The 22,405-nt window shown below is 41.4% G+C and overlaps 1 protein-coding gene and 1 pseudogene across 2 annotated transcripts; both read left to right on the plus strand.

Annotated features, from left to right (window-relative positions):
* The first annotated feature begins 16,495 nt into the window (after positions 1 to 16,495).
* LOC308081856 (E3 ubiquitin-protein ligase TRIM35-like) lies at positions 16,496 to 17,903 on the plus strand (annotated as a pseudogene). The gene has a single exon. The product of its transcript is annotated as an E3 ubiquitin-protein ligase TRIM35-like (transcript).
* A 1,378-nt stretch (positions 17,904 to 19,281) lies between these two features.
* On the plus strand, positions 19,282 to 20,697 carry LOC308081867 (E3 ubiquitin-protein ligase TRIM35-like; the record flags this gene model as incomplete). Its single annotated transcript, XM_080423486.1, has 1 exon — positions 19,282 to 20,697. One exon carries the CDS (start codon positions 19,282 to 19,284, stop codon positions 20,695 to 20,697), a length of 1,416 nt encoding a protein of 471 aa, XP_080279612.1.
* Between the last annotated feature and the right edge of the window lie 1,708 nt (positions 20,698 to 22,405).

The following is a 22,405-nucleotide window of genomic DNA, read 5'->3' on the forward strand; positions in this document are numbered from 1 at the left end:
TTCTCTTCTCTCTGCCAGCAGTTATAGGTGAGTCATTTTTTATGTCATTAATTGTGTTAATTATGTTGTGGTAAACACAAGACATCTGCACACATGGTGGAAAAAGTGTGTCTACTGATCAATAACGTTTTGGCCATGGAGAAGTCTTTTTTCTTTATTTTGTCTTGCACCAGTAACTACTGAATGTACACATGCACATTCTTATACAGTAGAATTGAGCTTCCTATGTTGAACAGGTAATCATCCATACATTCAAGTGGTCTGATTAATGTGTTTGATTTTGACTTTTTTGCTTTAAATAAATTATTATATCAATTGTAATTCATTCTCAGTCACTTCATCCTGGTGCTGCAGCTGTAGGCTATATAGTTGGTCAAATATTAGCCTTGTGCCTATGCACACAGCCTGATGGATTAAAATAAGCGTCCTGCCATCATTAATTGTAATTGCTGAAGGATTGATTGCTGGTAGGCCTACCACCCACCCATAAAGCAAACATGGGCAAACTGCTCCTTCTAAAGCACTGTCACCCAGGTTTGGAATAGTCTATATCCCTCAAAAAATGCAATTCGCTGGACTCATTTAAAACAGCCCTGAAAATTCACCTTTCAGGAGGCCAAAAGAGGAGGTAGTACCATTTTCCAGTTTTTTTCTGTATTTTTTGTTTGTACATATAGTGTTATTTTTTTGTTTGTACATAGCCCCGGGTTTTCCCCCTCTCCCTCTCTTGGAGAGCTGGCAAAATTTAGGCCGGAGAGAGTTTGTCCGGCCTAAATTTTGGTTGCTTGCCAGGAATATTTCAGTTAGCATTACGGCTAACACAGTTTGGATTGACTTCTCGCTTTTAGCGGGTTGTTTAGCACTGAACCCAGCACACACACACGGGGGAAAATGGTCTCGCATTGGTCTCATATTGTCCCGTATGACTCTTTCATGAGACATTACGCCCCCCGCGCCCGCCCGCCCCCCCGGACGTCCCCGTCCGTCATTCAACGTTCACAGGGATGTGATGGGGGGACAAAAGAAAATCAGGAGATTTTACCTTGAGCAGACTCATCTTGAAACTATTCATTCCCAGGATTCACAGCGCGGTGGCTTAGATGCTCCCTTCTCGGCTGCTTTCTGGCTGTCGCGCCGAAATCAGTGGCCCTGTGAGATTCTTGAGACCACCAGACGGAGCTGTTTTCACAAAAACATTTTGTTTTTGACAGTGTTACACATGGAACCCCTTTACTTAGGGTCCATTTGGTTCCGTGTGTACACTTGAGTTACAGGGCTGTAACTAGGGTCCATGTGGTTCCTAACTATTTTGCTTGGGACCCTCTGGAACCCCCTCAGGACCCCACTCCAAACCCTTATTTGAGAACCACTGTTAAGCCACCGGTATCATTTGTAACATTAATGGAACCTTAATGGAAACAAGCCCTGGGCTTATTGGGGTCATCCTTTTAGCATTATTTTGAATAAATCTGTGCCTTTCTTTTTTAAACTGTCAATTAAGTATTCAATAAAAAAAAAGAAAACCTTGTCGAAAATAAAGTGAAATACAAAAACATAAAACAAATCTTTTTCAAATCTTATGAGGAGACTTCACTTAAGCATGGATTAGCCGAAAACAGTGACCCCTGCCGTCACACAATTTGATAACATACCACGTTTGGTGTAATAGCCTACATGTTCAGAAAAAGTGAAACTGTGATGTCCAGAATTATTGTAAATAATAACTCACATGCAATATAGTGAAATACTGGAGAGGAGGGAACAATAATGAATGTGTTGATGGTTAAGGATTACAGTGATACCATTTAAAGCAGAGGTTCTCAAACTGTGGGTTAGGACCCCAAAAGGAGTCACGGGAATGTGGCAGTGGCTACATTAACTGAAACAATTTAAATGTGAATCCTTCCAATTAAGTCTGTTTTTGTTTCGTTTTTGAACAGCATTCAATTATTGTAAAGGTTCTGCAACAGATATAGGCGACATACTATAGGCTATAATCATAGAGATAAAACAACATCAAATTAGTATATACAATAACTTATCAACGCCAAAATTACAATGGAATAACACAGAAATTAATACATTGTGATTGTACAATTATCCAGCCAGTCACACAAGCAATGCAACTAATTAGATCTCCCCTTGTAAAGGGTATTTGAGCAACCGAGTTAGCGGATACAACTTAGACCCGTGTCTTTGATGGTTTTATTATACTAACCAGTAGTCAAGTAGTCAGGTTATAAGCCTAAAAAAGGAAACACAAACAGCAATGCAACGACAAATTACTGACATGAAATATACACACAAAACTATAAACCATATCAGAAATAGATATATTTATTGTCGCGCAAACACGCTCTCAATTCTTACCGTCAGTCTCTAGGAGCTCGCAAAGGAAAAAGACGAATGCAGCAATAACACCCTGGTACTAGTAACACTGTTGCATGTGTAGAACACTTTGTCCTGATAGTGAGCATCCACTCCATTTATATCGGTTTGGTCTACTCATGTGGGTGTAACCTACTGTTGATTAATCATGTGACTTGTGTATTGTCTTAAATGTGGAAACACAGGCTTTAGCACTGTTCTAAACAGTAGCCACTATATCCCAGCTCCTCATCTGACCTAATCAATCAACGTGCCCTCATGTGACACTCAGGTGACATGTGTAAAGTCCATTGCTGTGCTGTGGCTTTTAGAATTTGTATATATTTGTACCTTCGGATTACAATTTCTATTTATAACTCCAAATAAGCAGTATTAGCCTTCATATAAGCATGTATCAACTCCTAGAAAAATAACTCGGCCTATCACTCTGGTATAAGATCCTAAATAAGCAGGAAATACACACATAATAATAATCACAATAATAACCGCAAACTTCAGGCGCTGGAAGGCCCTGGATAATTCTACAGTGATCTATAAGTTCACAATGCATCTTGATGTGACCTGTGAGCTTGCAGATCGGCTGTTTTCACTACAATGACAAATTTCTAAACTTTTTTTATACCTGGTGTTTCATCAGGATGGGGGACAATTATTTTTGCTCTTAGTGACTGCAGCTTTCAACAGATTGAACAGAATAGATTAGAACAAGATAAACATCTATGTAAGCACATGAAACAAGTATTATTTTAACGGGAGAATTTTGTAGTGAATGTTGAAAACCGGGACATTTTAGTGTTTGAGATATTTGTTGTGGACTTGGGAAACACAGCTTAAACCTGGGGCCAGTAAGCAAATTGGTGATGACAATGATGGCTGTTATAAAAGAGAACCTTTTATAAAATGTATTCCCTGTAGGTTTTGTTAAAATACTCAGTTTGGACTCAATTCAACCGTGTGCGTGTGTGTGTGTGTGTGTGTGTGTGTGTGTGTGTGTGTGTGTGTGTGTGTGTGTGTGTGTGTGTGTGTGTGTGTGTGTGTGTGTGTGTGTGTGTGTGTGTGTTTTTGCATTTCTTACAATGATTAGTGACCTACAGAGAGGCCCATTAGAGGCCTATTAGCACAAGGATCCTAGTATTCAGTGTTTTAGCATCAACATGTCTATCAGTGTGTTCTCAATGTGGAGGTGGGGGTTGGGGGTCTCCAACATTTGCGGGGGTAACGTCCAGAATGTATTTAAATTATGTAAAAGGAGTAGTTCACCCCAAAAAGTACTTATGGTCTATCAATTACACTCTTTGAGTCACTACGCCGGTCATCAAATTATTGGCTTAGGAATGCGACAAAAACAAAGAAATCTCCATGAATTCAATGCTTCATGGGGTGTAATAGGGCTGGCAAAGTTCGCTTGTGTTGGTTGGGTCACTACCAGTCTACAGACCCCTCCAACAGGGTACACTACTATATAGCTAGTACACACAGCGGTACATCCAAAGAATTACATCAACAATGTTAAAAGCCAACTGCAAAAACAAACCTTTCAAATGTATAAAATATATAATCATTTGAAAATACTCACAATGCTTGTAGATCGGCTATTTTGTTTCAAATCTTTTTTTATTGTGAAGCACAGGGTAGGATTATACATTTCTGTTCATATACATGGATTGCTTCCTTTTTTTAACAAAAACAAACAGACATATACACAAAATAGACAGGTAACATGAAAAGAATACACTCAAACTTAAGCAAGTAGATCGGCTATTTTACTGTATTTTTTATTTTACTGTTACTGTATGTTTTGTAATAATCAAAATCTACAAAGTAACCACTGTAAGTCAACGTCACATGAAGGTGTCTTTTATTTGAAAACAAGGTACATTTACAGGTTACTATCTACTTATATAAAGGGGAGATTGACTTCCGCCGCTGTCGCCACACCCACTCCATTGATTTGCACCTCTCGCCGCTGACGCCATACCCACAGCATTGATTTCGACTAAACACAACAACTAAATATGACCTGTCACCACAACACCAGCCACAACACCAGCCACAACACCAGCCACAACGTGCGCGCTGAATTTACGGGTGGCGTAGGGTACTTCTCATTGCTCACTACACATTTTCCACCTCGCAACATAATTAATTCTACTCACCACATTACGACCACACCGGACGGGGAAACACTTTCGCACCGTTTACCGTCAGCACAACCGAACGCCGACGGCCACAGCCGAAACAACACAAAGCGGCGGCCATTGAAATCAGCGGTCTTCGCTCGCAAAAGTATGCAAGGGATAATGCATGGGGAGGTAGTCATTATTGAATTTAAAGCCCTTCAGGGCGATTAACCACCATTATCCCGCTTATTACACGTCTACTTAATAAATACATAAATACATTTACCCCAAAAAATGTACCCAAAAGTAACAACAAAACGAAGTATTTCCTTGCTTACGGCAATGAAAGTATTCCATAAGTATTGGGCTGGGCGGACAAGTTTGCCTCGGAAAACAAATGACAAAATAAAAAAAACTCGCCCCAAAACACACTCGCCCCCCATTCTATATACTGCCGATTTGCCTGTAATACCGCCGGATTTGCCCCGGGGCGACTGTGTTTTGGGGCGAGCGTTAAACAAGGAAGTGTAGTGGATCAAATAGAATCACTTTTCGGTTATTGCATCGTCTATTTCTCACTTCAAATGTTTTCAAAAACATTCTTGACAGCAACGTTTAGTTGTAAATGACATTGGTTGTTTGTTTACATGGCTGTCATGTTGGATAAAGCATAAAACCAAGCAGCGCAGGTTAAATCTCTGCATCGCCACAACAACAACAGAAGCGCGTCCTTCGCTTCACCCCCCCCCTCTTGCTTACCTTTTTGTTCGAACCACGCCGTTGATTTCACTTTAGTCATGTCTCTATCACACCACACTCACGGTGCCATGTACAACCGTGTTGGTGTCGTCCCAAAGACAACCAACACCACGCAGCTGCTTTTGTAAACAACAGACGACTCGGCATCTGGGCTGGGTTGCCACGTCGGCAAAAGACAAGCAGCAGGTCAGTGTTGCCAGATGTGCGCCAGAAACAAGCAACCAAGCAAAAAAAAAAAACAGCCGAAGGGGTCCGCCATGTTTCAATTCCCAACACTCCCAGGGGGTCCGGGGACCCCCAGGGGGTCCCTCATCTATTTTTTTTTAATTTTATATATATATATATTTTAACTTTTCTTTTGGAAATTTTTATCCCACGATTTTTGTAGCCCAAAATAAGTGCGCCCTCACTACAGCCCTGTGCGCGGCTAGCGGGCCGGGGCTCCCAACACTCCCAGGGGGTCCGGGGACCCCCAGGGGGCCCCTCATCTATTTTTTTTTTTTTACTTCCTTTTGGAAAATTTTATCCCACGATTTTGGTACCCCAAAATAAGCGCGCCCTCACTAGAGCCCCGTGCGCGGCTAGCGGCCCGGGCGCCCGGACCTCTAGTGTGTATATAATAGGAACCTCATCACACTCAAAGAGGAGTGAAATGGTCTCTGCCCATCCATATTATAATGTGATCATTAACAGGTGAAGCAACTGGTGACCTGAGCCATCATCATCAGGATTCGGTTATATTTGCATTGAATGAAAGCACTGCATAATGATAGAATGGCCTATGCATTTTAGCCATGTGAAAGAATGCGGTCCTATTTGCATATACATAATCAGTTTATGTAGAAAGACTCTGTGTCTTTTATTTGAAAACATGTACAGGTTACTATGTACATAAAAAAGGAACAGATAATTTAGCTACAGAGCATAACCTCATGTCTGCTTTTACTATGCAGAAGGGTAATTAAAAATAAAATCAGCAGGTTACTCATCATCCAGTTTCAGAACCACACTGGTGCACAAGTTAGTCAGATCACAGCAGCTCGGACAACTTTGTCAAGGATTGTCATGTCCTCACCCACTCCTGGTTTATGCTAGCCTGATTATCAGCCTGTTTGGAACCAGGCTAGGTTTATGCATCAGAGTGATGGGTACCCTACCATTTAATATATTTGGTACTTGTTGCGTATAGTGCCTATAACCCTATCTACATGGATCCTGAGGTATGCTATCTTGCGTATTTCTTCCACGTCCTTTTCGGTCATCTGGGCTGTCAGACAACCAAGCCATGCATCGTCTCTTTGTTACGTCGGAGACATGGCTGGCTTCCATTTGGGAATGCGGTGAAAAGTTAGTCCGTTGTCCATTTTAGCCCGTTTATTCTCAGAATCAGAATCAGTTTTATTGTCACATCACAGGTTTACAAGGTAAAAAAGTGGGTGAAATTCGTTTTTGTACATCATTCCCATCGCAACGTTAATCCAAAGAAAGAAGAGGGGGGGGGGGGAAGAAGAGGGGTGGGGGGCAAGTGGGAAGGAGATCAAAACAAGAGAACAACGGAAGGCCAGACAAGTTATCTACATATTTACAAAGTACCTGAGATAATAAAAACTAAGGTGCCTGAGCATAGCAGCAATGTATGTATACTATGCATGATATATACTTATACTGTGCATGATATACTTATGGACGTTAAGGTGCTTAGATAAAAAAAGAGCACAATAAAAAGACAAAAAAGTCAGTGCGTTATACATGGGATTAAGGTGCAAAAGGTCAATGCGTGTCCACCTAGGGTGGACTGACCCTAGTATAATCCGCAAGTAGCTCCATGAGGGAGTGCAACAAAAAGTCAATTGTACCTGGTGTAGTCCACAGGTATGTCCGAGGGGGAGCTAAGTCCAAGTCATTTGTCTCTGGTATAATCCACAGGTGTGTTCAGGAAGAGCCAGAGAAAGTCTGCGAGCAGCTGGACAGAAGAAAAAAAAAGTCTGCAGCCAGCTGGACAGTGCCGCCTGTTGTCAGGCTGCTGAACAAGGCTTATGCCTCATTCAGCATTCTGACAACAGCCGGATTAAAACTGCACCAGCACCTGGTGGTGGAACTCTTGATACTGCGGTAGAGCCCCTTGCCCGGTCGCGGTCGTTGTAGGGGTTTGAACAGTTTGTGACTTGGGTGGTGCTTGTCCTTGATGATGCGCTTGGCTTTGACCACGCACCGCTTTTTGTACAGTTCCTGGAGCGCTGGGAGCTCGTCTCCCATTATCCGCTCTGCCGATCGCACTACTCGCTGTAGGCTGATCTTTTCTCGCCTCGTCGATGGTGAGAAGCCGCGGAACAGTTTTTTATACAACAATTCATTCCCATTTTGGCGAAACACTGCTGAAAGAGCACCAACTAGCAGGCCACTACTAGCGAACCTCTGAGTGAAGGGAGATCTGACCCCACCGACCCGGGGCGAGGCAAGTCGCAGTCACCGAGTGACGTCAGCCTATTAAGCCCTGATAGAAAATAAGATTTTTGTTGGGGTGAACTACTCCTTTAATCAAATTACTTAATTGAATTAATTTAATTAAGTCATTTGATTAATTAATTAAATTCACTGAAAGTATCTAGTCTAACAACCTACATGTGCACTACAGTGACTACACAGTAAACTCCTCAGTGTTCATTTATCCATTTATGACACTAAAAACAAGCCACATTCAACTGCCCACAACTATGGAATGGATTATCGAGGCAGCACACTTTTTTTTTCTCCGATTCTTCTGAGACTCGGTTACGTCTTTTTTATGGAACTTTATCATTCACGGCACCCCTGAATTACATTGGTACTTTATAGCATCTTAAAGGACAACTTTAGTTTTTTACAACCAAGGTTTATGTTTTAGATTGTAATTAAAGTAAATAAAAGATGAGTGTTAAAATGTTTTAATTTACTGCTTTCTATAGTTTTAGCAATTTTTGCGATCTTTTTTACAGTGGGCGGAGGCATTCTCTCCGGTGGCTAAATATGTATTTTTTTACACAATAACCCAGCGTTTTCTTTATTATTATTTACAGTAGCTCTTCTAGCCCCCAATAACTCACATCTGGCCATCAAAGACCACCTTTTTTATTGTGTAAAAAAGGCATATTTAGCCACCGGACAGAATGCCCCCGCCCACTGTAAAAAAAATCGCGAAAATTGCTAAAACTATAGAAAGCAGTAAATGAAAAAGAAATAACACTCATCTTTTATTTACTTTAATTACAAGCTAAAATATAAACCTTGGTTGTAAAAAAACAAAGTTGTCCTTTTTTAAATGTATGTCATATTACGGTACATAAAGTACCGTAATAAGACATGTAAAACTTTCCGCCTAAGATTATGTCATGAGGAAAACTTAAGAGAATATCAGTTGCCATTACTCCTTAGGACAAATGAAATGAAAATAACTTTATACTTGACATTCAACCACTTGAACCCCAGCATCTCTATTCTGGGGGGGGATTGAAAAAGAACGCACCAAGTACAGTGCAACTCAGGTCTGTTTTGCAAAGTGGTTAAACTGAAGTGATATATTGGTAAATTCCAAATATTATCAAAGTATTCTGCGGCACCCCTGGACTTGCGTCATGGCACCCTAGAGTGCCACGGCACCCACTTTGAGAAACCCTGTCCTAGAGCAATGTTTCCCAAGCAATGGGTCGGACACACTTTTGGACACACTTTTGGACACACTTTGTGCTTTGTAACGTTTTTGAATGGTTCAGTCGTGATGAATCAGGGCATGTACTGTATATCAGGGGTTCTCAATCATACCCTCTAGTGTCTATTTCAAACAGTGTTTTTACCTAGGAGTGACAATATGACAGCAGCAACCTTTATTTATTCTCGAAAGACATTGAGGTTGCCTATTGGCAGGGTCGTTGAGATACATCACAGTACAATTTCATATTCACATCAGTCAATGATAAAACATACACACACAAAACCAGAAACGTTCCCCTATCTTAAACACACGTTTTAAAAGCAGTTGCAGACATTTGTGGATAGGTGTCCAATCAAAGATTTAAAACTGGGTACAGTCAGCCTGTCCCAGTCTGTACAAACACTAAAAGGAAACAATTTGGGACTCTTAACAGTTGTATACCTTGACCTGAGCCATTCAGAAACATCACAAAGTGTTTCAGGTGTGAACATGTTTAGCATACTGAATGATAATGTCATTATCATATGTATATGTGAGGCCCGTATATTAAGGGCCTTTGTGCTAATGGCTCTCTCGTGGCCCTCTCCATTCAATTCGAAGGGCTTTATTGGCATGAGAAAACATACGTTTATATTGTGTAAGTGTCTGTGACACTTGTCGTTTTAACTTCAATTGTTTCTTAAGTTTGAAGTTAATTTATTATTTTGCTTATTTTGGGATACCTTTATTTTGACACTTCCTGTGTATTTTGGGCTACCTTTTATTTTGACACTTCCTGTTACTTGACCGGCCTTTTCTGAGGCGTGCTAGCGTTACTCACAGGACAGATCCATTCAGAGACCGTCAGAGCAGAGTGACAGTAGAGAGAGGCACGGCCGCTCACCAACGTGTTTCCTAAATCAGCGCGACACGTGCCTGTTGTGACGTTTGGGGCAACTATGATCGTTACCTGAAGCCAAGGTGGTTTTGTATGCAGCCCATAGCACCCTTTGGATAGCGGAGCGAGGTACAGGAGTGTTCTCTTGTTTGTTTGTTTGGATTTCCTTTCTGATTTAATTTGGGATCTATTAATTGTTTGTCTGGTATTTTGATTTGGTTATGGTACATTTTCGTTTGGTATTTGCATTAATTCACTGAATTATATCGACTATAAATTAACTATTTTATTGTTGAATTGTACTTTGAAAGTGATAATTTGAAATGCACTGATTTTATTGTTGAGTGAAACTATGAAATTATTTAATATGATACATCATATATTTATTTCAATTTTTATAGTTTTCACGGTGTTCGAACAAAGCTTCATTCTGTGTTGAAGAGAAAATAAATACACCCGTTGAAACCATCCACCTTCGTCATCATTCAAATCCAAGGGCCGCTACAGTGAAAACTCGACGCTGAAGCTACTCAACGTCGACACCACCACCAACACATCTCATCTACAGCCACCTTGTACTCAAGTCATCAGCCCACTGCCCCCAAGTTTGTCACACACCACCAAAGTCACTAACATACTCATTGAAGGGGCCTATAAGTTCTAACTGGTAGCCTCTACTGGTAGGAAGGTTACTAAAAAGACAATAAAATGGACAAAATAAATAAAAAATATTAAAATGAACAAGAAAACGTAAGGGTGAAAATCAAATGTGTTTCTCAAATGTGATTGGAATTAAAGGTTCTGTCACACAGGTCAAAGGGATTAAGAACTTTTAAGCTGCATTTGACGCATTGTTGAAAGGGACGTCTGCCTAACTGTACTGCAATTTGTATGTTTTGTTTGATTTATCCGGTTGCGGTTCAAAGTGGTACTGTGGAGCTGCTCGGTGCTAAACTGTTATATACTCTGGACGCCAACCCAGACCAATTAACCTCTGAAGTCAAAGTAATCACACAAACAGCAAAAATCCAAGCAAATGTCAAAAACCAACGAGACGACAGTCAATATGGAGCATCCTGCAAATTCGGAAGAGACAGTCGGCACACAAGACGCTACGGAATATGAAAAGGCATTCACCAAGGCATATACTAACTGGACGCATTCAGCAAAAAATGGTCGAACAGCATTAAAATCATTTTGTTCTGAAGAGATCCTCCAGGACATCAAGCAAACTGTTCAGCACCAACATGATGCAATAAGTAAACATTATCAATCCATTCAACGCAACTGCACTGCCACCCCAGACACCGTCAAGAAAATGGATGCCTGCATAATCATCACAGAGGAGATACGCGATATAGTGGACAAGTACCTGGAAGCCCTTGATAGGCCTTTTAATGAGGAGCTCGCAAAGGTACGCGTCAGGATGGCCTTAAATAAGGAGGATTACGGCTCTATATTTGGACACACAAACACTGAAACAGGCATCTCCGACACATCCCATAATTCCATCTCCAGCCACCACTCCAAAACTTCCTCCAAAGCCTCTAGCAAGAGAGCCGATGCAGAGGCAGATCTTGCCGATAAACAGGAGAAAGCCAGGAAATCCATAGTCAGCAAACAAAATTACAAGAAGCAAAAACTAAACTAAAACAGCTCAAAGCACAAAAGGACATCCGAGTAGCAGCAGCACGGGTCCAAGCATATAACAGATTTGAAGGCGGTTCTGAGCACCACAAGAACCCACTCTCTGCTCATCTAAATGTCTCATCAAGTGCTCAACCTAATCCCATCTCATCTCAGCCCATACAAACACTCAGTCACACGTCAGCTACCCTGGACACCACCGGTCTCACTCAATCACTCATAAGCTCACTCAGTATTAACCGTCTACCTGCTCCCGAACCAACAACCTTCTCTGGCGAGCCATTACAGTTCATAGACTGGAAAATGTCCTTCATGGCAATAATAGACAAACAACCTCTACCCGCTAGTGAAAAAATGTTTTACCTCAAACACTATCTGGCTGGAGAAGCCCTCAGAGCCGTAGAAGGCTTCTTTTATAGGAACTCGGAGGATGCCTACCAGGGAGCTTGGAGAGTGCTACAGGAGAGATACGGAAACTCCTTCATAGTGCAAAGAGCATTCCGAGACAAGCTAACGAAATGGCCCACGGTCAGCTCTAACGACCCTTTTGCCCTCAGAGACTTTGCGGATTTCCTCCAGAGCTGCGTTGAAGCAATGCCACATATCAAAGGACTATCTATACTAAATGATTGTGAGGAGAATCACAAAATCCTTCAAAAATTACCGGAGTGGATTGTGCGTGGCTGGAGCAGAATTGTCGTAAAGGAACTAGACGAATCTGGCGACTATCCAAGCTTCTCACGCTTCACTAAATACCTTCAAACGGAACCCAGTATAGTCTGTAACCCTATTGCCTCTCCATTTTCCGTGAATCGCAGGCCCACGGATGAGAAAACACCTAAAAGAACAAGTGCTTTCCACACCACTGCCCAGAATAACAACCCCAAGCCTTCATTCACCTGCCCCATCTGTGCCCAGGAAGCACATGGTGTGGCTACATGCCCCATCTTTAAGGAAAAATCCATGGAAGACAAGAAATCCTACATTCTTGAAAATCATCTCTGCTTCGCGTGCCTGAGAAAAGGACACGGTAGTAAAGAATGCCAGAGGCGACATACTTGTGGCGCGTGTAATCGACAACATCCTACCTGCCTGCATGACGACAGAGGGAGACCTGCGGGAGACACGGCGAAGGAGTCCACTTCCACAAACAACCATTCAGGTCAGGAGATCCATTCCACCATGACGCACACAGTGTTCACAAGAGCTTCTGCCACCTCTGACATTAACAGCTCAAGAGATGACCTCAGAAAGAACGATCAAATTCGCAAGCTTGAGGCCAAATCATCAGACTACGCGGAGCAGCTATGACTTCTGCAGAAGACCAAGGAGAAGCTTGAAATTGCATTAGAAAAGCATCAGGATTCTTCCATGAGGAAACTTCAGGAACAGAATGAGTCTCAACAAGGCAGCAGAGCAAAGATGGCAGAGGCGATGGCTCTAGCCCTGGAAAAGAAGGATCAGGAATGGATGAAGAAGATGGCAGTTCTGGAAAAGGAGAATGCATCTCTGTTAGCACGACTGAAGGGTAACCTGAGTGAGGATGAACACCTGCAGGAGCTTCTGAAAGAGAAGACCAGTCTAGAGAAGGAGGTGTCTTTAGCACAGCAGCAGGGCCAAGAGACAGAAGGCCGCCTACAGGAGGAGGTTGCAGCTCTACAAAAGGAGAGAGATGAGCAACAGACAACCTTTATGTCAGGATTAGTGAACAGACAAGAGAGAGCAGAGGAACGAGGAGATGGTGGTTTCTCCATGTTCATCCAACTGATGCCCATTGTAGTATTGATCCTGGTATCCATCAGTCAGCTATTGGTGTCCACACACCCCTACAGCCTCTACTCCAGACCGTCCACTGGTCAGACCATACGATGGCAGACAGAAAACCTGCAAGTGGACTATTATGTCACTAGAGATTTAAAATCTGAGTACTGGGCTCAGCACTGCAGAGAATTGAGAAGAATGTGGAGGATGACTACGTGTCCAATATCAGAAATAACTGCTTGAAGGAGAGTGAACGACTGGACAATTCATCCTCCCAAATCGAGCCTGTAAATGATGTGTTCTGTTGTGAATCATGTTTTGCTTAGAATGAGTTACCCTGTAACATGATTTGGGGGAGTGTAAGTGTCTGTGACACTTGTCCTTTTAACTTCAATTGTTTCTTAATTTTGAAGTTAATTTATTATTTTGCTTATTTTGGGATACCTTTATTTTGACACTTCCTGTGTATTTTGGGCTACCTTTTATTTTGACACTTCCTGTTACTTGACCGGCCTTTTCTGAGGCGTGCTAGCGTTACTCACAGGACAGATCCATTCAGAGACCGTCAGAGCAGAGTGACAGTAGAGAGAGGCACGGCCGCTCACCAACGTGTTTCCTAAATCAGCGCGACACGTGCCTGTTGTGACGTTTGGGGCAACTATGATCCTTTGAGTTACCTGAAGCCAAGGTGGTTTTGTATGCAGCCCATAGCACCCTTTGGATAGTGGAGCGAGGTACAGGAGTGTTCTCTTGTTTGTTTGTTTGGATTTTCTTTCTGATTTAATTTGGGATCTATTAATTGTTTGTCTGGTATTTTGATTTGGTTATGGCACATTTTCGTTTGGTATTTGCATTAATTCACTGAATTATATCGACTATAAATTAACTATTTTATTGTTGAATTGTACTTTGAAAGTGATAATTTGAAATGCACTGATTTTATTGTTGAGTGAAACTATGAAATGATTTAATATGATTGTAACATTATTTATTTCTATTTTTATTCTTTTCACGGTGTTCGAACAAAGCTTCATTCTGTGAGAGAAAATAAATACACCTGTTGAAACCATCATTCTGTGAGAGAAAATAAATACACCCGTTGAAACCATCCACCTTCGTCATCATTCAAATCCAAGGGCCGCTACACATTGCCAAAGCAAAAGTGGAACAATACAATCAAAACAAAATAATGTATGTAGGCCTACAATTAAAAGGGAATAGAAATGACAACCGAGGGAAATCTAACTTCTCCCTGTCACTCCTACATCATTTTGAGTCTGTTTGTTCACCTCGGTCCAGCTGATTAAAGACACAAAACTAACTTAATGTATAGGGATCCTACCATGCATGTGTTTTACTGTGCAGTTTAGCTCATACCTTCTCGTTTAATAAAGAGTCAGTTATAGTTTAAACATTCACCTCTGCTAACATCATATAAAATGTCATAATATATTATGTAATAAAATATGGAACAGATATTTGTTACTTGACGCAACTGAACTCAAACCAAGCAAGAGATGGTATAGTTTCAATGTTACGATAAAAAACAGTATTATATTGTGTAGAACATGGTTTCCCAAACTTTTCAGCCCGCGACCCCAAAATAAGGCGCCCATTGACTCGCGACCAAACCTAAACCTGGAGGTAATTTATGCACATAAACTTGCACGTTTGGTGCGCATTTGAAATGTATTAAATTGGTAAAATGTACTATTTGTAATCATTTTAGGTTGTATTTCATCCATTCTGTTGAATAAAAAAATGTTATGACCCAAAATAATTTCGCGACCCCACCGTCAGTCTCCCGCGACCCCAAGTGAACTTTGGGAACCCCTGGTGTAGAAGACTAGGTTCTTGGTTTATCTATGATCCTAGATTACTGAGGCACTACATTGTTATTATGTACGAGTGAAGGAAAACCTTCAGGTGAATCGAATTTGGTTCAAACCATTCATTAAAATCTGTACCAATGTTACAATTAACTATCGGGTGCACAGTTATTGAGCAAGTAACCGAAGTTAAGTTATTAGGGATTATTATCGATAGTAGAATGTAAGGCCTATTAGAATAGTCAAATTGATCAACTGGTGATAAAATGGGCAGAGGTAGCCTATAAAACACTGTAGGAAATACATGCCTAAATACTTCACCAAACAATTAAACATAAGTGTTATCGCATTTAGTTTATTGTTCAGTGATTTGGTCCAGTACAACAGGAAGCAATTTGAACAGGTTATCAGGTAGCCCAAAACAAAGCAGCCAGTGGTTTTTTTTTAAAGTAAAAGTATCAATACTGCAATGAAGAAATACTAGAAATACTCTGATACAAGTACAAGTCTGGAATTTAAAAATGTACTTGCGTAAAAGTACAAGTATTGGTATGAAAATATACTTAAAGTACCAGTAGGAAGTATTATGCAGAATGTCCCGTTTCACAAGTTTTCAAAATAGCAGATATACAAGCTCACAATGTGCCACATCGCAACAAATTGTCAGCTTGTAGATCTGCTATTTTCAAATGGCCGAAATTTATATAGGGCTGAAGAGGTTACTGTATGTTTTCTGATAATAATCTACAAAGTAACTAGTAAATAAAGTTTTCAAATTATTGTAGTGGAGTAAAAGGTCTTCAGCTAAAAAGTGTGGGAACCACTGTCCTAGAGCAATGTTTCCCAAACAATGGGACCTTTTCTTTTTTTTTGCATTTCTTACAATGATTAGTGACCTACAGAGAGGTCCATTAGAGGCCTATTAGCCCAAGGATCCTAGTATTCACCACAGTGTTTTAGCATCAACATGTCTATCAGTGTGTTCTCAATGTGGAGGTGGGGGTTGGGGGTCTCCAACATTTGCGGGGGTAACGTCCAGAATGTAAAAATAGTAGTTCACCCAAAAAAATGCATGTTCTATCAATTACACTCTTTGAGTCTCCATTGAGTCACTCCGTCGGTCATCAAATTGTTGGCTTAGGAATGCGACAAAACAAAGAAATCTCCATGAATTCAATGCTTCATGGGGTGTAATTGATAGAAAATAAGTATTTTTTGGGGGGAACTACTACTTTAATCAAATGACTTGATTGAATTAAGTCATTTGATTAATTCAATTCACTGACAGTATCTAGTCTAACAACCCACAAGTGCACTACAGTGACTACACAGTAAACTCCTCAGCGTTAACCCAGACCACTTGAATCTGCTGCTGGATGGACTTTAACAACAACCAGGATTCACAGTGAAAATACTCAGAGACTAAATGGCTTCCAATTTGTCTTTTTCAGAAGAGGATTTTTCCTGCTCTGTGTGTCGTGACATCTTTAAAGATCCTGTTGTCCTGGCGTGTAGCCACAGCTTTTGCAAAGCCTGTCTGCAGGAATGGTGGACACACAAGTGAACAAAAGAATGTCCAGTTTGTAAGAAAATAAATAAAAGAAAATCTCCACCATGTAACCTGGTTCTGAAGAACTTGTGTGAGGCCTTCATACAGCAGAGACCTTCAAAGCGTCAGAGAACTTCATCAGGGTCTGAGGATGTCTGCAGTCTGCACGCTGAGAAACACAAGCTCTTCTGTCTGGAATGTCAACAGCCAGTGTGTGTTGTATGTCGAGATTCTAAAAAACACAGCAGCCACCGTTTCAGACCCATTGATGAAGCTGCACTGGACCACAAAGAGGAAGTCCAGAAATCATTGACGAATTTACTGGAGAAACTGAGGGTATTTAAAAGCGTTAAAACTACATGTGACAAAGCAGCAGAACACATTAAGGTCCAGACCCAGAACACAGAGACGCAGATTAAGGAACAGTTTAAGAAGTTCCATCGGTTACTACAAGAGGAAGAGGAGGCCAGGATCACTGCACTGAGAGAGGAAGAGCAGCAGAAGAGTCAGATGATGAAGGAGAACATTAAAAGTTTGAACAGAGACATATCAACCCTTTCAAACACAATCAGAGCCATAGAGGAGGATCTGAAAGCAGAACACATCTCATTCCTGCAGAACTACAAGACCACCGTGGAAAGAGTCCAGCTCACACTGCAGGACCCACAGCTGGTCTCAGGAGCACTGATAGACGTGGCCAAACACCTGGGCAACCTGGCCTTCAGAGTCTGGGACAAGATGATAGGCATTGTCTCCTACACTCCTGTCATTTTGGACCCCAACACTGCATTTCAAACGTGTGTCATGTCTGATGATCTGACCAGTGTGAGATGTGGCCGACACATCCGTGACCGGATTCGGATTCCTAACAACCCAGAAAGGTTTTGCCTCAATGACTGTGTCCTGGGTTCTGAGGGTTTTAATTCAGGGACTCACAGCTGGGTTGTTGAGGTTGGAGACTGTGCAGTGGGATGTGGGTGTGTTGTCTTTTCAGAGGAAGGGGCTTATGGGGGGTCAACTCTGGAGTGTAGGTTTATTTGAAGGTTGTTTAATTACACCACACACAGAGTTATTCGAGAGTGATCTCTCAGGGAAGCAGATGCCTCAGAGGATCAGAGTCCAGCTGGACTGGAACAGAGGAAAGCTGTCATTCTCTGATCCTGATACTAACACACACCTAGACACCATCACACACACTTTCACTGACACACTGTTTCCATTCATTCAGACAAAAAAGAATGCTAAGATATTACCAGAGAAGGTCAGTGTAACTCTGGAACAATGATGTTGAACTGTAGAAATGATGTGAAGAAGCCGCATTGTTGTTTTTTATAGCGAGGTGGTGGATCATGTATCACAACATCATGATTATAGTCTCGTAAATTCCAAATATTATCAAAGTATTCTGCGGCACCCCTTGACTTGCGTCATGGCACCCTAGAGTGCCACAGCACCCACTTTGAGAAACCCTGTCCTAGAGCAATGTTTCCCAAGCAATGGGTCGGACACACTTTTGGACACACTTTGTACTTTGTAACGTTTAGAATAGTTCAGTCGTGATGAATCAGGGCATGTACTGTATATCAGAGGTCCATTAGAGGCCTATTAGCATAATTGGATCCTAGTATTCACACTATTTTAACATCAACATGTCTATCAGTGTGTTATCAATGTGGAGGTGGGGGTTGGGGGTCTCCAACATTTGCGGGGGTAACGTCCAGAATGTAAAAATAGTAGTTCACCCAAGACAATACTTATGTTCTATCAATTACACTCTTTGAGTCTCCATTGAGTCACTCCGTCGGTCATCAAATTATTGGCTTAGGAATGCGACAAAACAAAGAAATCTCCATGAATTCAATGCTTCATGGGGTCTAATTGATAGAAAATAAGTATTTTTGGGGGGAACTACTACTTTAATCAAATGACTTAATTGAATTAAGTCATTTGGTTAATTCAATTCACTGACAGTATCTAGTCTAACAACCCACAAGTGCACTACAGTGACTACACAGTAAACTCCTCAGCGTTAATTCATCCATTTATGACAAAGAGTCAAATTGTGGGGCTGAAAGTCTTTATACAGTTATTTTCAAAGTGGAGAGTTGATTATTTTCCCGGTCACGTTCAGATTTTATGATTAATTTGAGTTGGTCATTTCTCACTCATACAAGTGAATGTATCCAGCAATATTATTGTCGGACAAATGTACCTAAACACCATTACTGGCAGTAAAATAAAACATTTTGTAAGGGTCTATTGTGCCGTTGACCTTTGTCCAGACCTGATCCTCTCTGGAGAACATTGAAATACATATTTATTGTATATGCTGTGAGAAAACTTGAGAACCTTTATAAAACGAATTCCCTGTAGGTTTTGTTAAGATAAAAAGATAAATTGTGTGTGTGTGTGTGTGTGCGCGTGCGTGCGTGCGTGTGTGTGTGTGAACAATAGGTCTGTGGTCTGTCAAGCCCCGCCCTGCCAGACTCATGAATATAAAAGCCTCAGACCAAACACTGAGCACTAAACTGAACTTGCAGTGAGGGAGGACACACTGTTTTTCCACATCTACAGGAGGGAATACTGACCCAGACCACTTGAATCTGCTGCTGGATGGACTTTAACAACAACCAGGATTCACAGTGAAAATACTCAGAGACTGAATGGCATCCAATTTGTCTTTTTCAGAAGAGGATTTTTCCTGCTCTGTGTGTCGCGACATCTTTAAAGATCCTGTTGTCCTGGCGTGTAGCCACAGCTTTTGCAAAGACTGTCTGCAGGAATGGTGGACACACAAGGGAACAAAGGAATGTCCAGTTTGTAAGAAAATAAATAAAAGAAAATCTCCACCATGTAACCTGGTTCTGAAGAACTTGTGTGAGGCCTTCATACAGCAGAGACCTTCAAAGCGCCAGAGAACTTCATCAGGGTCTGAGGATGTCTGCAGTCTGCACGCTGAGAAACACAAGCTCTTCTGTCTGGAATGTCAACAGCCAGTGTGTGTTGTGTGTCGAGATTCTAAAAAACACAGCAGCCACCGTTTCAGACCCATTGATGAAGCTGCACTGGACCACAAAGAGGAAGTCCAGAAATCATTGAAGAATTTACTGGAGAAACTGATGGTATTTAAAAGCGTTAAAACTACATGTGACAAAGCAGCAGAACACATTAAGGTCCAGACCCAGAACACAGAGACGCAGATTAAGGAACAGTTTAAGAAGTTCCATCGGTTTCTACAAGAGGAAGAGGAGGTCAGGATCACTGCACTGAGAGAGGAAGAGCAGCAGAAGACTCAGATGATGAAGGAGAAGATTGAAAGTTTGAACAGAGACATATCAACCCTTTCAAACACAATCGGAGCCATAGAGGAGGATCTGAAAGCAGAACACATCTCATTCCTGCAGAACTACAAGACCACCGTGGAAAGAGTCCAGCTCACACTGCAGGACCCACAGCTGGTCTCAGGAGCACTGATAGACGTGGCCAAACACCTGGGCAACCTGGCCTTCAGAGTCTGGGACAAGATGAAAGACATTGTGTCCTACACTCCTGTCATTCTGGACCCCAACACTGCCTTTCAAACGTGTGTCCTGTCTGATGATCTGACCAGTGTGAGATGTGGCCGACACATCCGTGACCGGATTCGGATTCCTAACAACCCAGAAAGGTTTTGCCTCAATGACTGTGTCCTGGGTTCTGAGGGTTTTAATTCAGGGACTCACAGCTGGGTTGTTGAGGTTGGAGACTGTGCAGACTGGGATGTGGGTGTGTTGTCTTTTCAGAGGAAGGGGCTTATGGGGGGTCAACTCTGGAGTGTAGGTTTATTTGAAGGTTGTTTAATTACACCACACACAGAGTTATTCGAGAGTGATCTCTCAGGGAAGCAGATGCCAATGCCTCAGAGGATCAGAGTCCAGCTAGACTGGAACAGAGGAAAGCTGTCATTCTCTGATCCTGATACTAACACACACATAGACACCATCACACACACTTTCACTGACACACTGTTTCCATTCATTCAGACAAAAAAGAATGCTAAGATATTACCAGAGAAGGTCAGTGTAACTCTGGAACAATGATGTTGAACTGTAGAAAACTATAGAACAATGATGTGGAGAAGCTGCATTGTTGTTTTTTATAGCGAGGTGGTGGATCATGTATCACAACATCATGATTATAGTCTCGTCTTTTTGCTTGAAATGCAATACGTTTTACTATTTTACTAAAACTGGTATGTAGTTATTGTTTTTTTCTATTATAAATAAATAATTTCATACCACTTATAGTGTTTTTTTTGTGTTACAATGATGAAAGTATGAATGAAGTTGTTGCTTGTATTTTACTAGAGGTTCTGGCCGCTACATGGCCCTCCCGTCTAGTAGCCTGGCCCGCACATCGGAGACAGGGACAGTAGAGCGTGTAGACGTTCATTGCAACACCGGTGCGTGTTTCTCCCACATGATTTGGCAACACCAGAGCCCATGATTGTTCTGAATATAAACCTGTAAAGAAAACTGTATCTGATGTAATGCTGTTTAATTCAAATAAAGGTCTCTAGCACACATCTCTTGTTTGGTTTGAGTTCAGTTGCTTCAAATAAACAATATCGTTTTTTTATGACGTCATACAGTGTGACATTTTGTTTGATATTAGCAGAGGTCAATGTTTAAAATATTGCAGACGTTTTATGAAACCATAAGGTGTGAGCTACACAGTAAATACTCAATCTCTTTTAAATATGATGATTAAATATTAAGTATGATCTCTATTAAATTCAACAAGATTTGTCTAATCCTTCATCAATACATTTGTCTTTAATCAGCTGGACTGAGGTGAACAGACGCAAAATGAGGTGTGACCCACAGACACATATTAGCACAAGGGCCCTTAATATACATATTAAGGGCCCCACATACATATGATAATTGCAGTTACAGTATGCTAAACTTGATCACACCTGAAACACTTTGTGGTGTTTTTGAATGGCTCAGGTCATGTATGGTGGTGTTTGTACAGACTGGGACAGGCTGTGACTGTATGATGCTACAGTTACAAACTGAATGTCATTTTGGGGAAATCATTGTAAAAGGGTAACAGGGTATTGTACTTGTTGGATTTATGAATGCTGATAAAACTATTGTACAATTATATTACTGGAAACAGTGTGTCAGTGAAAGTGTGTATGATGGTGTATATGTGTGTGTTAGTATCAGGATCAGAGAATGACAGCTTTCCTCCGTTCCAGTCCAGCTGGACTCTGATCCTCTGGATCTGCTTCCCTGAAAGATCACTCTCTAAAGACACTGTGTGTGGTGTAAATAAACGACCTTTATATAAGCCTATCAAATCCCCATCTCGCGCCTCCTCCTCGCGAGCCTCGCGTAAAAAACCCTGTCTCGAAAAGCCCCTAAGCACCTAAAAGTGCGCTCCTCTTTCAATTTTGCTGGAATGCCAATTTCCCTGTGACATACATACTCATTGACTGCCATTGACAAGTGCACTCATCAATTGGCCCGGGGCTCGCACTGCCATTGACAAGAGTGTGGTGTTTTCAATGGTTTACGCTAGAGGGTGCTGTTCGCCAAACTTCTGGAGAACAGTAGACCAAGGAATAATGTGATCACAACAAACTCAACCCAGTCCCATCTAATGTTACAGGGTTTTCTGTTGCTTTTGGCAAAAACAAGCCACATTCAACTGCCCACAACTATGGAATGGATTATCGCGGTGGCACAATTGTTTTTCTCCGATTCTTCTATGAGACTCAGTTACGTCTTTTTTATGGAA

This window comes from Gymnoscopelus braueri, assembly GCF_963280865.1.
Source record: "Gymnoscopelus braueri genome assembly, chromosome: 1".
In the NCBI taxonomy this organism is placed as follows: Eukaryota; Metazoa; Chordata; class Actinopteri; order Myctophiformes; family Myctophidae; genus Gymnoscopelus; species Gymnoscopelus braueri.